Consider the following 16,911-nt stretch of genomic DNA (forward strand, 5'->3'; position numbering starts at 1 on the left):
TTGGCTAAGCACTTGGCATTGAGCGGAATTCTTTCCTCACGTGTTTTCTACTTCAAGGCAGATAAAACAGTATGTATGTCCTTTCACCCCCTGCTTTTTCATGACAACATCTCCAAGAGCCAATGGCCTTCTCCAAAGGCCGTTTTGACCTTCAGACACACACCAGCACTACATTAAGAGGACGTCATGTAGCACTGGAATCCTGGGGAGTCAGTTCTGTCAGCCTCAGTATCTTAAAGGATTTATGTAGTGAAAACATTCAATTCTTAAAGTAGTCCCCAATTTGCATTTTCTTTACTTCTACTTGGACACTGAAAGGTGGCACATTATTTAAGCATTTGATAAAAAGAATCATCTTTAAAGCCCTCGTTCTGTGTCAGTGGGCACTAATTCCGAAGGGGCAGCATTTCACATGGTTTAGTCACCACTGACAGAAAGCTTTTCTTGGTTCATTATTAACATTATCTCTCTCTACTATAGTTCTGCAATAACTCCATAACAGTTTTTCAAATGTAGTCCAACTGCACTTAACATTAGCTGGAACATCCTAGCCATCCCACAGTCTTGCTCCAGGCCCATTATGTACCCCTAACATTTAAAAATCGTTAAATGTTCATCTTTTCCCACCTCCCGTAAGTCATCTTCCAAAACAGATTTTTTTCCTTTTTTTTTTTTTAACAGGGTGCAGAATTAACACTTCTCAAGTTATTTTTATACAAGCATGAGAAAAGCTTTAGAAGGAAAACCAAGCACCTAAAAAAATTCCAGCATTTTTTTCTTCTCAAAAAAAAAATATTCAGGACTTGTAACAAAACATTAATTGTCAATATTGTAGGGCATTCAGAGACAATGATTATGACAGACTTATGGACAAGCAACAGAAATCGCTAACCCTGCAAAACACAAATAGCTCTAAAGTTCATATGTAGCATCTTTGCTTGTTGTCTGCATTCGGCTTTACCTCTGTTACTATTTTATGACTCCCACTCCTACAATGACCCAGTACTATTAGAAAAAAAAAATAAAAATGAAGAACCAAAAACCACTCCTCACAAAACTTCACTCCTGGAACAACTATCTAAAAAGAATAGCAATTGCCTCCATTTTCTCTTCGAGGCAAACTTGTATTCAAGCCTTCTCTTGCCTGTTACTTGCAACAAATGTAGTAACTGGTAGTAGGAAAGTCATTAGAACAACTTGGGTAATCTTTACTATTGTGATTTCTTTGACTTGTCTTTCGAACCAGTTCCCACTTCAGCCTCAACTGCAAGACAATTCATGCATCCTCCACATGACACACAATTTATCTTCCCATAAAACAGCCTGTTTTGTTAACACATCTACCATGAATGCAATGTAGTATTAACATACTGGACAAGCATACATTTAGTTTTAACCACAGCTTGGAGGATTTACAGATGAGAAAATCAGGGTAGAGGTTAAGTGACTTTCCTCCACTGCTGGTTATTTTCCCAAACCAATCTCATGCAAGATGCAAGCATAAAAAATTGGAAACACTTAAAAAAAAAGAAAAAAGAAAAACAAGCTGTATGTGGAAAAAACACTGCACAAAACATGCTTTAAGAACTAATGCTTTTTGGCAGGCACAAGTCATCAGAAACGGGGTATGCTTATTTTTTTGAGATACCCAAAATTACTCATTTTCAGAAGACAGATTGAGAGTCAAGACTGAAATCTTTCTATGAAAATGAATCCTCCCACCTATTCTGTACTTTCATTGAAAATGTCACATCAAAAGAATTACAAAAAATAAGGGAAAGTTATTAGGCAAGACAAGTACAATGAACTCTTTCACTTGCCTTTTCTACCTATGTAGCACATGCTACACAAATTCCCATTATCTTACTATCTACATGCATTCAGTGCTAGTGTAAATAAAAGCCAGTTTCTTATAAGGACTTTTCTCATCAGTAATTTAGATCAAAGATTATTTCCATGATACAAGTTCCTTAGTAAAACTATCCAAACTATGCTTATAGAATACTACCGGAGAGGAGGGGAAAACAAAAAAAAAAACCCAAACCAACAAAACCCAAACTCACAAACTTATTATTCTCCTGAAGACATACACACACAATAGGGTTTCTTTTCCATTCAGCGTGTCTTTTCATTCAGAAACCAGTTAAAAACTAGATCAGAATGAAAGAGATCAGCAAACCATACTCCCCCCCTTTACAATTAAGCTTCTTTCAATGAGGTTCCTGCCTTTTAGAGCTACATAACAATGAAAAAGGCAAAATTTAACGATATCCCCTATTTATGTATTCCAATAAATTACTGGCTGAATTACTGAGGAGGTTACCTTGCTCTACAAACCTTTCAATAATTTTGACTTTTATATTATTTTTCAAATATCAGTATTTTTATTATTTTATTATCAGTATTATTATTATTCAAATATCACTAATTTAGACAAACACACCACAAACCAAAAGCCTTTTAAGTTAAGTTCTGCTTTCCCACACACTTTTATTTTGCTCCAGAACAACTGCATAAAGCAGGACACACCTTGAAAGAAAAAAAAAAAAAAATAAGAAAAACCCAAACAGAAAAGGAACTCAAATTAGATGTTTCTTTATTTTATTTTTTTTGTTTAATATTTAGGTTTAGACCAGAGGTTTATAAACCTTAGAGAGAAAAAAAAAAAAAAAAAGAACAGCCAACCGCTAGAAGAAACTTCCCCTCCCCCCCCCCCCCCAACCTCTACAAATTAACTGCAGAATGCTTTACGAAGTTTTTTGGATGCCAAGGATGCCTGCTTGAGAACCTAGCTGCCGTATGTCTACGACAGCAGCTGTGACTATTGTTACTGGCAGATGGGACCACTCCACTGTGCCTATTTGCATTAAACATCCAATACCTTAAGCAGTCCAAAAAGGACCTCCCAACATTACCAAACCACAGAGATTATTACTGAGTTAGAATCCAAATAGGTAATTTTCAGTCCTGACCTGCGGATCTAGTGGCGCTCGTATCTTTCAATATAACCCAGACTGTGCAGGTGCACTTCTACATGAGTCTGATTTATGGCAATTAGAGTATACAACAATCTCAGATGAACTACAGTTTGAGAACTTTGTTTTACTCTGTCACTGGCACCCACAAGATGCTAAAACCTATTTTCATTCCTCTAGTGCACAATCAGTGTAACATCAACAGGAGAGGACACATCCCAAGTAGGATACTTCTGTATTTCCCTGCTTCATTAGTTTAGTTTTCTACATATTTATTTAGCTTTTTAAAAGAGCAAGCTAGCTGGACACTCTGCTAGTGATAAATATCTAAATGCCGTCTTGTAGCTACTAGCTTGAACCTCTGCTTCACTTTCATTTGTTTTTATTTACGCATTATTTATTTACAGATTGAGGATTATCAAATAATTTCCACCAAAAAAAACCCAACCAACCAAAAAACAGCCAAACAAACAAAAAAAAAACCCCAAACACCAGAACAACACAACACTAGTAAAGTCTTTAGGCACAGAATAGCTTAGCTTTTCATTTCAATAATCCAAGGCAGCAGCTGCCAACATTGTTTATATTTGCTACATTTCAAAACCCCATACAAGAATGAGTACAAGAACTACTGACACACAAAATACTCTTAGATCTATAGCTCACCTCTCATCCCATGTATTACACAGCAGATTTTTTTTTCCCACTTACCACAAAACCAGTAATTCATGGAGCTGACAATCAGTAATTAATTAATACATTGTGGGTAAGATGCATTGCTGTAAACCATTCCACACAAAACAGTGAAAAAGCAGGATTTAAAGACAAAACATATTCACTCAAGATATGCTGACAACCATGACCTATTCTTGAATTATTCATTTGAAAAAGCCGGTTGTGAGTTTGACCTTAGCAGAATAAACCACCTATCCAATCATTTAAAGAAAATAAATTTTCAAATTTATTTAAAGACTGACAAAATTAAACAAAGTTATCTCAGAGAAAAAGACAAAAGTGTTGTTTCGGAAGTTTCAGTCTGTTTCAATATTAGATGGGATTTTACCAATAAACCACCACCACAAAAAGTAACTTAAAAGTCCACTGATGCCAAATTTCACTTGAGAATATTCTGTAATAAGCAGAATATGAAACAAACAATACATTAGGCAGTGTCAAGCTAACTGATAGTAAGAACTGCTGACAGAGGGAATACCCTAGGGAATTAATTTTCAATATGAAAAGTCCTCAATGCCCACTAACTTTTCCCTTCTCTCACCAGGAACCCTGGCACGGCTGACTACACTGTGGGCAATGCTGCCAGCACAGCTACACCGGGACATGTCCTGAGCCTGAGGCTTATGGGCACACGGGCACTCCTACTAGTGACCTCTGTACAACAGACAACACAGATACGCTCTTCAGAACATAACTGCAAATGAAATCAAAGCATTTAAGTCAATTGAATCCACTTGCATAGCAGGTGCTTTTGAAAACAAACCTTATGCTTCTTAAGATTGTATTTCAGTGATGATAATAAAGAACAACGACGGTCTTTTCTTAAATTAAACCTACTTAGTTACTGTTTCAGTAGGATTTTTTAATTAGTAATTTGATGGTCACATTACCTCTTATTTGGAAAGCATTTTGCATTCCCAAATTAACTTAAGTAGTAGGAATTTGCAGCTTCTAACTTCTCCTGTCTTTAAGAATTCCTCTGTAATCTTCTGTTCTCCTACCCCCACTGCTTCCATTTCCACTGAAGAGCTTTTGGCAGTATCATTCAAATGGACACCATCTGCGATTAGATATGATCTGAGCAGCACAGGCCTTCTGCCAAAATACCAGCCCCTTAACGCAATCAGCACATGTGACTTCAGCTGGGCTGCAGAGTTTCATTTTTGCAACATATATTTTAAAAACATAAAGACTGACAATTCTTTAAGTGTAAGATGATGTATTAGTGCAGATCAATACCTCTGCAATCATAAAGAGGACAAAAAAAAAATTTAGTCTTGTCATCTTAGTATACTAGACCAAAAACAAAAAACAGACAAACAATATGCTTCAAGTACTGATTTCAAAATTCCCATATTTTGCATCCTTCCAACAGAAAAATAGAAGTCCCAATCACTCATAATAAGTGCTCTTGACACTGTGGGTTAAGGACCTTTGTAAAAAGATATATATAGAACTGTATTCACCTACATTTTTTAAACACTGAGAAATTATAAAGATGGAGACCTACTATGGATCTTGTTTAAAGGCCTTGATCTTCTACAAGAAAATTACATAAAAGCCAGATAGGATAAGAATTCTGTTGTAGACCTCAAGTCTACAACAAAATTACACTTGTTTTGCTTCTAATGCAAACTTAAAGTGTGAAACAAAATTGAGAAAAAGCTTTCTAACCCAGGAGAATGTTCTGTTTTGCTGGCAAGCCCACTGTGAATGATGGGCACTCCCAAAAGCTGTAAAGAGCCAAATTCACACAAAAACTGACAAACAAAAGCAGCGCGTCAGCAACAACCCTGATGGCATTCTGACTTCAAGAATATACTTGATTATGGATGTCAGAAAGCACTTCTTTTTTCATTTATTAAAAAAAAAAAATAAACGAAGTACACCTGTGATACACTTTATCTATAATTCTATACTGTTTTCCTTGAAATAATGCCTAAGCACTTTGCCTCAGTTTCGCTATAAAGTAGTCTCTGCCTACATTGGCCAATACATTCGCAAAACAGACTCTGTCAAAGTTTAAATTCAGGACCCACAAAGTATTCATAGAATACCTTCACCAATAAACATATTGAGAATTAAAGTCCAAGTAACAGTCAAAATCCCTTCTTAGCTATCAGACTTCTCACTGTCTCATCAATCCTGTTCATAACAATAGTCCATTAGGTATTAATTCCAAGATAAGGGAACTTCAACTGTCTTGGAGCCTTAAAATAGTCACTACCCAACATCAACCTCTCAGATTTGCCTCCTGTCAACTTGATTAGTGCACAGATGAAAAAATAACCTTCTTAGAGGCAAGATATCTAAGCCTTGATCGTTTCATTGGCACATTTTAAGGTATGAAGCAGGAACTCCATAGGCTAGAATTACTACTGAATTCCCTTTATTTTGAAATCGCTGCATCAAATATGAGAGTCAGATCCATTAATGTCACTTTCTGTAGTCAGCTTTTAGCCAACAAGTTCAGACCTTAATAACAAGGAGTTCAATAATGTAACTGTGAGGCTGCCTTTGCAGGGATCTGAGGGATCACAAAAAAGAAAGAATTCTTGGCAGAAACAGAAATAGTACTTATGCCCCCAAATCCAACACGTAGCCTAAAAGCACACCAGAAGAATTTCAGCTTAAAGTTATGTGCATCAGACAACTTTGTTAGAAAGATTCTTTGGAGAACAGATTTCTGCTTAGGTTTTTTCCCCACCAAACAATGCCTTATTCATATCTTTTATTACATGATTCTCTTCTGTTCAATGAGTAAAATTACTCCTCTGTCTACTGCTTTCTTCTGTATTTCTCCTCTAACAGGGAAAAAAATGGCCCGCAGATTGTAAGAACGTATAACTATTACGACTAATGATTCCTTTCCCACAGTCTGTAATGGCCCCTGATGACTTAAACCTGACCATCTGTCATATCACCCATTTTGTATCAGAGCCATAGGACTCAAACAGAAGGCTACAGATTAGAACACTTCCAGAGCACAAAATATAGCAAAAGCTGTAAAGAAATTTCCCACTAGATAAATCAGGAAGTATTTTTCTCCTTCTGAAAGCTGACGCAGTTTCTTGAAAATATAGGTGTCTTTGTACATAATTTAAGTGACCACAATCAGGACTTAAATTCCATTGCAGAAGTAGGCTGAAGTACCTTGGCTAACAAAAAGGAGGAGCCTGTATGCAACCTCCTTTGTATTAACAAGCATGAGTAACTACTCGTGTAATCAGACAGCGAAGTAACTCAGCGCTCTTGGAGCTACAGCTATAGACAAGATGACTCTATTGATTACCTAACAATGAAAAACTGCCACAAGAAGAGCAGTTTATAGGTATAGCCATTAGTCTACACGTGACCAACGACACTGCAGCAAATGGAATCAATACTGCCTTGACCTTAAGAAGCATGTAAAAAATAAATAAATAAATAAATAAATCCATCAATAAACGGTATGCCCATATTCAGTTTCCCATAGAAGAGTCTTCTCCTTCAAATTAGACCCACAATAATTATTTAAGAACCCTAACACTTCTAATTGGTTAGAAAATAAGATCATTTTATGTAGTCTGTTATTTTGCCATCATTTAGACATCTAATCTGGAAAGCATGAAACTTGACATCCTCTTCCCCTCAGCTTTCTCACTCAAATTATGCTCCTAAACAAAAGCACAGACTGCAGAATAAGCACACCAAGAACTAAGGCACCAAACCCAAGTTATACCACAACTATTATCATGCGGTGGTCTGCAACATATCCCTGTATCTGTCAGTCCATCTAATATTCCCACACACTGAAGTTAACAAAAAGGTTTTCACTTTGGTATTCTAATCTTTCTGTAGAATCCTCAACTCCCCACAAGCAAACACCATAAACTGCACCAAAATCAAGATACTCGTGATTTAGAATTCCTAGTCAAATGCGGAGACAATCCATTTTGTAAGACAACCTCAGAAGAGAGTATTCCCTAAAACAGTAATTCTAGATGATACAATGTGCACAGCACTCAGTTTAATCTGACAAAAAGAAGAGGATTAAGCAGGAAGGGAAAGGACAGAGAAAGACTCCCTTACGAGATTCAAATAAACTTACTGGTTGAATTGCCTTGCATCTGGATAATACATTTGGATTCTTTGCTGGTTTCTCGGGAATTGAAGGGCCGGACCCGAACAGCCACCTTCACTGAAGCCCCCGACATTCTGGTTGCTTGTAGTGCAGTCAAGAAATCGAAAGTGAAGGGAGGTCAAGAGTGTTTCAAGTTATCCTTCTTCTTGGTGTTTTCTAAAGAAAAAAATTTAACTTAGTTAAACAGCTATTGCATTCAAAACGTTGATAAAATTAGGGAGGTTCAAAGCTGTTTGATAACTTCAATTTCTGCTCTGCAATCACCTTCTCCCCCCTTAAAGCTGTCACTGCAAAGACAGAACTGGAAATACACTTAACAGCACCTGTACTGTGTCTCCCTAGTCGAAAGTTTCTGTCATACGAAGCAGTTCTTTTGAAGTGTACATATTTGTTTTCATTACTTGGTTTTCTTCCCAGGAAGTAGGGATGCCAATACCAAAATGAAGATCTGGTTGCAACATGTGTTAGGCTTAACCTAACAAAGATAATTTTAGCAGTAAAGATACAGCTACTTGGATTTCAGCATGAGGTAGCCACCATATACTATATATGTAAGTTCCGTAGCTGTCAATCCTTGCCGCCACAATGTATTAGCAACAATATTAAAACTAACAAGTGTGATGGGCTATATCACAATACAATACACACAACACAATACACACCATTCCAGAGAAAAGTGTGTAACCAACAACCTTAAAGAACCCTTTGCAGTCCTGGGAAAGTCCTCCTCTCAAAGGAAATAAAAACATCATTAACTACTTGTATATCTAGTGATGAAAGGACACACAACTCTACAAGGAAGAAGAGGAATCAAAGTAATATTTACCCTGAATGCAGTAATCTATCTTCAGCAAATGTTCACCAGAAAATTAATCTTTATTATCAAAACACTTGTTCAAATCCTACCACATTCAAACGATGGAGCACTTTAGTTGGCAGGAAACTACCCATGATATCCACAATCCAAAGTTCAAGGTACATCCGAGACAGTATTGAAATGCAGGCTTAATAAAGATTAGTTTAATTGTATTGTCCTTAACCAACTTTATCCATTAGAAGAAAGGTTTTCAGTTAGTCTACAGTTAAGCAGTTTAACTTATTGCCACAGGATACTGAAAGCACTGAAGATAAACAGACTGAAAAAGCAATAATACAGACTCAAAGAAAAAGCCATCAAGGTCTAGTAAAAAGCTACCACCCTTGGCTAAGAAAGCCTCCACGGCACAGACTCTTAGACCCCTGAAGCCTATACTAAGAAAACATGATTACATGATCGATTAATCCTTATATCCTAAATATAAGGATGTGGCCAGCGCTGTGGCCAGCGCTGAAGACAGGATTCAGGGCTAGGTGAATCTTTGGTCTGACTCAATGCAGACACTTCTATCTTGAACCTGAGTTAACGTGGGCAGAACTTTACTCTGCACAAGTCACCGTGCACGGCCCAGAAATCTTGACATCTTCTTTTCTGGTTATCTATACACCACATACCTAGTGAAATGCTCGTTTCAGGGTTGTAATCACAGTGCAACAAAAGTACAAAACTTACTAGCACATCTAAAGCAGAAGCATCTCAGCTCTAAAGTAAGTTCTACTGCTGGTAAAAATACTTACACATGCTTAATTCAAGTTATGACACACCTTCACACAGTACAAGAAGTTTTTAATAAAACTGCATTACTTCATTAATGCCATCACATAGCGAAGGCAGAAATTAAATTACTCCACCAAGCAGAAGAAGTAATTTAAAGCATTCCTTATTTTAGCAGGTACCTGAGGTATCTCACCAGACTAGAACAGGAATGTCTTTAGGAACAAGCCAACTGAATTGCAATGTCAGTGGTACAGCAAACCGGTAGAATATGGATTCTTGAGACAACCACACAGTCAACTTCAGGTTAGTACAGAATTTTCAGAAGTTCCACTAAAACCTTAAACATAGACAAGAAGTAATGTGAATGAATTTGCACGATCTTCAAAGTTGAATGGAGATTCTTGGTTGTTTAAGAGAACAGCTTTATTCACTCTTGCTCAGAGGTGCCTTCTTTTTCATATAACAAAACGTATCGAATGTGTAGCTTCATTATAACCTTCTTCCTAAGTATCTAGTGTGGAATTTTTGCTCTCCCTTCTTAACATGACCCTTGTGTACCTGTGCCCTCACATGAAAGCTGAGACAAGACTAATCCTGATACATCCCAGTAGTATGATTCAACTGACCCTGAATACTGCTGCTAGAAAACAGGAATGTTCCTGTACATGGCCACTAAGCATTCCATTTCTGAAATACAATTTAAGAAATCTGTCAAGTGCAAAATCTGTGATTATCAAGTTCACAGTGACATGGTTTACTTTCTCAGATTGCAGAAAAAGATGAGTAGGTGGAATTTTCATAGGGTGTGGCACATCGCAGAAACTCTACCTGGCTTACTGGTTCTCATCTTTCTTTTCCCCATCTATTCATTGTAATGTGAAAACCACAACTTTGCCAACTTCGCACAAGGACCAATGAGTAAAGGTAAGGCCATTAATGAAGGGGATTTTTTTTTAAGAAAACAAAAATACAACCAATGTGTTCCAGCAATATTATTTATGAAATGTAGGGAGTTTATTTTCCCTTCTTACTGAAGAGTCCCATGTACAAAGATTTGTTTCTATGAGAACATCAGAAAAAAACTGAGTACTACATTAATTTCTACAAATAACTAGTACATCTAGGAAATTGGCAAACATAAGATGGAGTGAAAGAATCGTTTACTTAAAAAAAAAAAAAAAAATTCTTCAGTACCTCTAACACCATATTCACAACAAAGCAGCATGAAAAGCACACGGCCAGAGATTTCATATGCACTAGGTAAATTATAGCCTTATTTGAAACATAGCTGTGAAAAAATTCTTACAGGACACAAAGTCACCTACAACAGCATAAAAATTTAACTGCTAGACTTCTGCAATTACCAACTTCTCCCAACCCTTTTATGCTCATAGAAAATTAAATGTGGTGTAATTTTACATCTCATTCATTCTCAACTCTACTACTTTTCACAGCTGAAGCAAAATGTCTAGTAGTTGCACATGGATTTCAAATGTTTTAAACACCATCTCACTATGCAAGACTTAATTTTCATTAATAAGAAAATTAACCAAAACTGATACGTTTTTCCAAGCTTTCCATAAATTTAAGTTGTTGGAGTTTTGAGGGTGGGGTTTGTTGGGTTTTGTTTGGTTTGTTGTTTTTTTTTTTTTTTTTTTCCCCTGCACTTAACTTTAAGTGGCTGCAACATTATAAAAAGGCAGTATTGCCTTCATCATACAGAATGATAAAATAAGGCAAAATGAGACCAAGTTGCATAGCATCACAGATAAAAAACTGCAACTGGTTTTTCAGGGTTCACACTTCCCAGTAGCATCACTTACTACTACAAAACGCCGTCTACAGAGTGGTAATAGAAGTAACTTGCAACAGAACAAAACAAAATCTGCAATACAGTCTGTGGTACAGATTTGGAACAATCTTTAAAAAAATTAAGCTGTCTTTTGTATGTTCATTATAGGTTTAGGCCGCTGCCACCCATGCTAGAATGAATCATTCTCTTAATGTCTTGGAAGTAGTCTACTAGCTGTGTATCTTTTAACGTTCAGTCTGTATTAATCCAATAAGGAACCACGTACAAAAGGGAACTGCATGCTTGAGTCTCTGACATGATATACCACTGGCTCTGAAACAGGTGGCAGATATTTGAGTTGTTTAGTGAACTCCATCAGCACAAAAGCAAACCCTACATATTAATTTTACTCTTATTTTAAACTATTACTAAAAGATATCCACCCTGTAAGCCACACAGTGAGGTTTAATATTAAAGTGTGTCGCTAGACAAATTATCTAAATGCCTTGTCTGTCTTCAGTCATTCAAGCTGACAAATCCAATGATGTTGGTCAATCACCCTTCATGGTCTCAAAGCACTTGTAACAAGACTTGGACTTCCAGATAAATGTTTACAGAAACAAGCTGTTTATTAAGACTTGGATGTATTTGAAAGTTCTGGCAAACCAGTTTGTATGCAATGTCAAAATATTGAACATATTGTCATCTTTTGAAATAAAGTTACAAGCAGAATAGGAATTTAGAGTCAAATTAGTATTTATATATTCAGAGAAGTTCGCAACAAGTTCAAAGTGGTTACAAAACCAATGTTCAGAATCTGTATCTCTACATACAAATAGAGTTAAAATAATTTTTTAAAAAACACCACATATCACAAATGAAGCAGCATAACTTTTATTTAACATAGCCAGCCCTTGTGTCATATTTGCATAGATATAAAGAATGTGCTAACTTTTAAACAAAAAAATTGCTTGTAACTTAATCAGTACAATTGCTCTAAAGAAAGAAAATGAGCATGGGTAGAGATTAGTACACGGAAAGTCAGCAAAACAGCTGTTCAGAGCAGCAGGGGGTTATGAACAAGAGGACCACAGCGAATCCAATTTTAGGTCCTCTACTAAGGATCAGGTAGTGATGACAGTCTGATATATCAGCTGAACTCATACACTATGAATTGCTATCTTTGGACGAAGCGAAGATGCCAGATAACACAGCGGTGCAGAACTTGGCGATGCACTGAAAAGCCAATCCTATAAACATATGGCTATTTATCAACACACCCGTGGACTGGATTATGCAATAACAAAAAGAACTGAGCTAAGAAGGAACTGGAAATGAAGAGAAATATGCTTTAAAGTTTGGTATGAACGTATTTTACGTTTCAGAGAACAGATACAAATTCACCATCTGCTTCTGGTGAATTGTAGTTTTCCAATCTCAGTTTAATACCCATATTCTGCCAATGACCCCAAAACTACCAGGCCTGTCATCCCGTCTCCTGCCGCCTGCCTCCTGACTTAGCTCACAGAAGATTGTCAGATCATCATCCCAATATGGCTGCCCCAGTAATTGTGCTGTACTGAATCCAGGGACAGATCCACTACCTACAGGTCCACAAAAAACACCCTGAAAACCACCATCCTTTTGTATTCTTGCATCTTCCAGCTGGTTGAGGGACTACGCCTCCCTCCTGAACAAGCAATCATCGCCTACACCTCATCCGAGCTAGAAAGGAGAAACAGGACGGCGAAACGCGGCGATATTCGCGGCCGCCACAGCCGACGGGATTCACAGGAGGAAAAGGACGGGAAGCAGCCGGACCGCCATGGCTCGGAGCGCCTGGGGGAACGGGGAAGGCGGCGTCCCGGGGGACAAGGATATGCATCGGGCAGATGCAGGCGAGGAAAGGCCGAGCCGGGCCCCACGCCCTTGTGCCGCTGCCCTGACAGCTCCGGGACACCCTGTCCTGCCAACACTCCTCTTTCTCCCCCGCGCCTTCGCTTCCCAGGCCCCATCCCACCCGTGGCGCCCCCCCCCGTCCCCCCAGCCGAACAGCAACCCCCGCCTCCCCCACCGCATTACGGCATCCACCCCGCCCCGGCGCCCAGCCGTTCCCTTCCTCGCCTTCCCCCCGCCGCCCGGCGGGCCCAGCTCCCCCAGCGCTAAGCCGCCCCTCACCTGAGGACGGGCGGGGGTATCCGCAGGCAGCGGGCAGTGCGGGGCCGCCGGCGCTGTCAGCAGCTGGGGGAGGCGGCGGGGCCGGCGGAGCAGCGCAGCGCGGGGCGGAGGAGACAGAAGAGCCCGGCCATCCCCATCACGCTTCGCCGCCTCCACCGAGGCTGGGAGAGACCCCCCCCGCCGCTGCCCTCGCCGCCGCCGCCGCCGCCGCCAGGAGGGAAGCGGGAAGGGCGAGGGAGGGAAGGAGGGAGGGAGGGGAGAAAGGGGGAGGGAAGAAAGAGAAAGGCCGCGCCGGGAAGAACGAGCGCAGCTACGCGCTCCCTACAGCGCCGCTCCCACACTGACAGGATCGCGGAGCTCCGCGCCCAAACCCGCCCCCACAGAGGGAGGAACGACCGTCCCACCAATAGCCGCGCGCTCGTGCCCCCTCCTCCCTGCAGTTCACCAATCGTCAGGCGCAGAATCGCCGTGTGCCCTCCTTCCGCCGTGCCAATCACAGGCTGACACAGCTCTGCGCCAATCACAGCTCGGGAATGCCCGACCGCAGTGACGAGCCCCACTCCTCCCTCTGAGTCAATCCCTCCGCCGAGCCTCGGGGACACAGGGAATCGGTTCTTCTCCATCCCCAGCCTATCAGAGCTCGGGACGGAATCCGCGTCGTCCCTGTTTTAACCTATCACGAGCGGCATGAGGACACCCCCCACCCCCACTACCCCCTCCGGCCGCATCACCCCTCCGCCGTGGTGTGTGCGTGCGCTGCCCCCCGAGGCTGCGGCGGTTCGCCTGCGCACGGTAGAGCGACAGGTGTCGTTAGCAAAGACGTGAGCAGAAATTGGGCACTCGTGACTGAAAAAAGCCTTTTAACGTGCGCGGCTGGTTGGCGGCCCCGACTCGAGGGGCCCGTGAGCGGGGTTAGGCGCGCCTGCAGCCGAAAGGCGGCGGCTGAGGTAGCGAGTTCGTCAGCTGCCGGCCAACGCCAGGGATTTGCGTCCTGAACGAGGCCTAACGCTGGTAGTTCAGAGCCGAGGGATTAGTTTTCCCTTTCCCCTCCCTTCAAAACGGTTATTGAGGAGCCTGAGATATTTTATGCAGATCTCGTAATATGTTTTTATGTAAGTGATTAAATTGTTTTAGTTAATGGTGTTGTATTAGCTCTTGCATTTTCGATAATTTCGCACATACTCTCCTAGTAATCTATTTTTGTGGCAATAACTTCAGGTGTAAAGTTCCTCCTTTCCATTAGTACTTTGTTCATTTCTACTGTTAGAAATAGGCACGTGTTTAAGCTTATAAGTGTATTGCATTAAATACATTAATTACCTGTTTTCCATACATGCACCATCATGTATTAATTGGATTTAAGCTGCTGAGAATATTTAGGACCTGAGATTTCTAGTTTCAGAACAAGGTTTGTGTTTGTTCGCAGGCCCCGGCTGTTAACGATGTTAATCTTCACTGTCTCTCTCAGGTTCCCCGAGTTTCAGGTTTTTGGGAGAATGAATTATTTGTTACTTTCTGTTTGGTGAAAAGTGACTTTTCCCTCTGGCCAATCTCATCCTGTGTGAATGTCATCTGCAGTTGTGCCTATAAATGCACAAGCCCAACAAGACATCACTGAACAGTAGTTTGTAGGGAAATGCTGCCACAGAACCAGCAAAGCAAGAATAGGTGGCTTTCATATATCCTAGAAAATACCCTTATTTGAACTTTGGAAGTCGTCCTATTGATGGGACATATGATTTAGTGGTGTTTTTAGAGAGGTGTAACTGTGCTAACTTCTCTCTAGGGCCAGGCAGAATTAGGTCAGTTATAATTTCTCTGAAAAAAAAAAAAACCAAACACAAAAATCAAAAAAACAAAACCTGTTTTGAAATCCTCTGCAAACTGTCAGACTACTGGGTGTGTGCTGTGGTCCTCTGTGGTAACAGACAATGTGATTAATTTTACTTCAGCAAAGTTTGTGTAGTGTCTCTTAGGAACAGTAGTTCCTGCATCACTGTCTTATGTCTAAGTTTGTCTCGCATAAATAGTTCAAGTACATTAATTCAGCTGTTTGCTTAGAGAGTCTTAAAAAACCTGCTAAAGTGTTCAGGGAAAGTCTAGTTACATGTTGAGAAAGAAAATGGTAACGGGCACATGACACATGCAGTGTACCTTCTGGGAGGTCACTCACTGCAAAGGGAGACATGGAAAATTCCTCTTTAAATGCCCAAGTATGGAGTTAAAAGCCAGTCAAGTATTAAGGTAGTGCTTATCTAGCTGGTTGTGATGCCTTTTTAATTATAGAACTTACACATTTTATGTCAAATAATTAGACTAACCATCTCAATATCATTTTTGAAAGTCAGGTCTCCTTAGGTAATTTAGAATTAACTTATTAAAAAATGTACTTAAGTGAAATTCTACTGCCATGTTCTACCTGTGAATCCTGTCAAGAAAATTAGTGCCCATTGCCTTACAGGAAAGGTACCATTTATACTGACCGGTAGCATATAACCCTGCAAAACAGCAGAAACAGACCCAATTCCCTACAAGCGTGTGTGCATTTAAAACTAGAATTTAGATATTCCTTTTCAAGAAAATATTCACATAATGAAGGTCCCCAGTACAAGGAAAGTGGTTTTGAGCGCTATTTTACCAGAAAAAGGAATGCAAATAGTACTGGAAAAATTTCTTGCATTTATTAGTACAAACAAATATAGCTGGTTACTCAGATCACTGAGATATGCTACCTAGAACTGGGAAGCCTGTTTAAATACAGGAAAGAGGGTAGGGTTTAAGCTAAGTGATAATGAAGACAGCTACATTGTAGTGCAGTGCTCCTGGGGATTGTTAAGAGTCAATCTGTTGCTGGCTAAAGCAGCGCTGTCAGCCTGCTATTAACAGCATCAGGCTGTCCTTGCTGCCAGCAGGGGATAGTTGAGAGATGTAAATTGTGCTATTACATAAGCGTAGATTGTGATATAATAGAATCAATTGTACTGAATGGTATTGCTATAACATCAAACTTGCCCTAGTAGTTACTCTAACCACATAGTTAGAGGGCAAGTAAAGACCAGTGATACGATCATGTAACTTCAAATTTTCCAAGAAAAGCTAATTTTGCAATGTTTATGTAAGTTAGCCATTCCTGGGATGGGCAATTCACAGCTCAAAAGCTATTCAGATTCCGCAGTTACATGTAAATGTCAAAGGTAATTTGATCAATTTCAATTTTGATACTTTCTGTGATCTCTAATATACAGTCTCCATATTGTAGTAAGGTCATGGATGGATTGAAAAAGGTAAATGACAAGTTAGTAGGGAGAGGGGAAATCACAAAAAACTGCAGGTGGTATTAAATGAATTAAACTAAGAATTATCCCACAGCTGATATACTTCTGTGGGAGATTTAATCCAATACTAACTTCAGCTTTCCTTTTCAGTTACTCAAATGCCCACTATCCACTGAAAGGCAGAGTTTGGATTCATTTATGTACCCAGAAGACAGCAATATAATGGTACTATCAGTTGC

General features: G+C 39.7%; 1 protein-coding gene across 2 annotated transcripts in view; it reads right to left on the minus strand.

Moving 5' to 3' along the window:
- KIF1B (kinesin family member 1B) overlaps positions 1-13,723 on the minus strand; it is a 94,549-nt gene extending 80,826 nt beyond the window's left edge. For both annotated transcript variants that reach the window (XM_082493366.1, XM_082493365.1), the window contains exons 1-2: positions 13,398-13,723; positions 7,801-7,989 (exon numbers count right to left, since the gene is read on the minus strand). In XM_082493366.1, the coding sequence (XP_082349492.1) occupies positions 7,801-7,906 (106 nt within the window). In that variant the 5' untranslated portion in view covers positions 7,907-7,989; positions 13,398-13,723. The remainder of the gene's footprint in view (positions 1-7,800; positions 7,990-13,397) is intronic.
- Between the last annotated feature and the right edge of the window lie 3,188 nt (positions 13,724-16,911).

The sequence above is a fragment of the Vanellus vanellus genome (genome assembly GCF_965231255.1).
Source record: "Vanellus vanellus genome assembly, chromosome: 20".
Taxonomy (NCBI): domain Eukaryota; kingdom Metazoa; phylum Chordata; class Aves; order Charadriiformes; family Charadriidae; genus Vanellus; species Vanellus vanellus.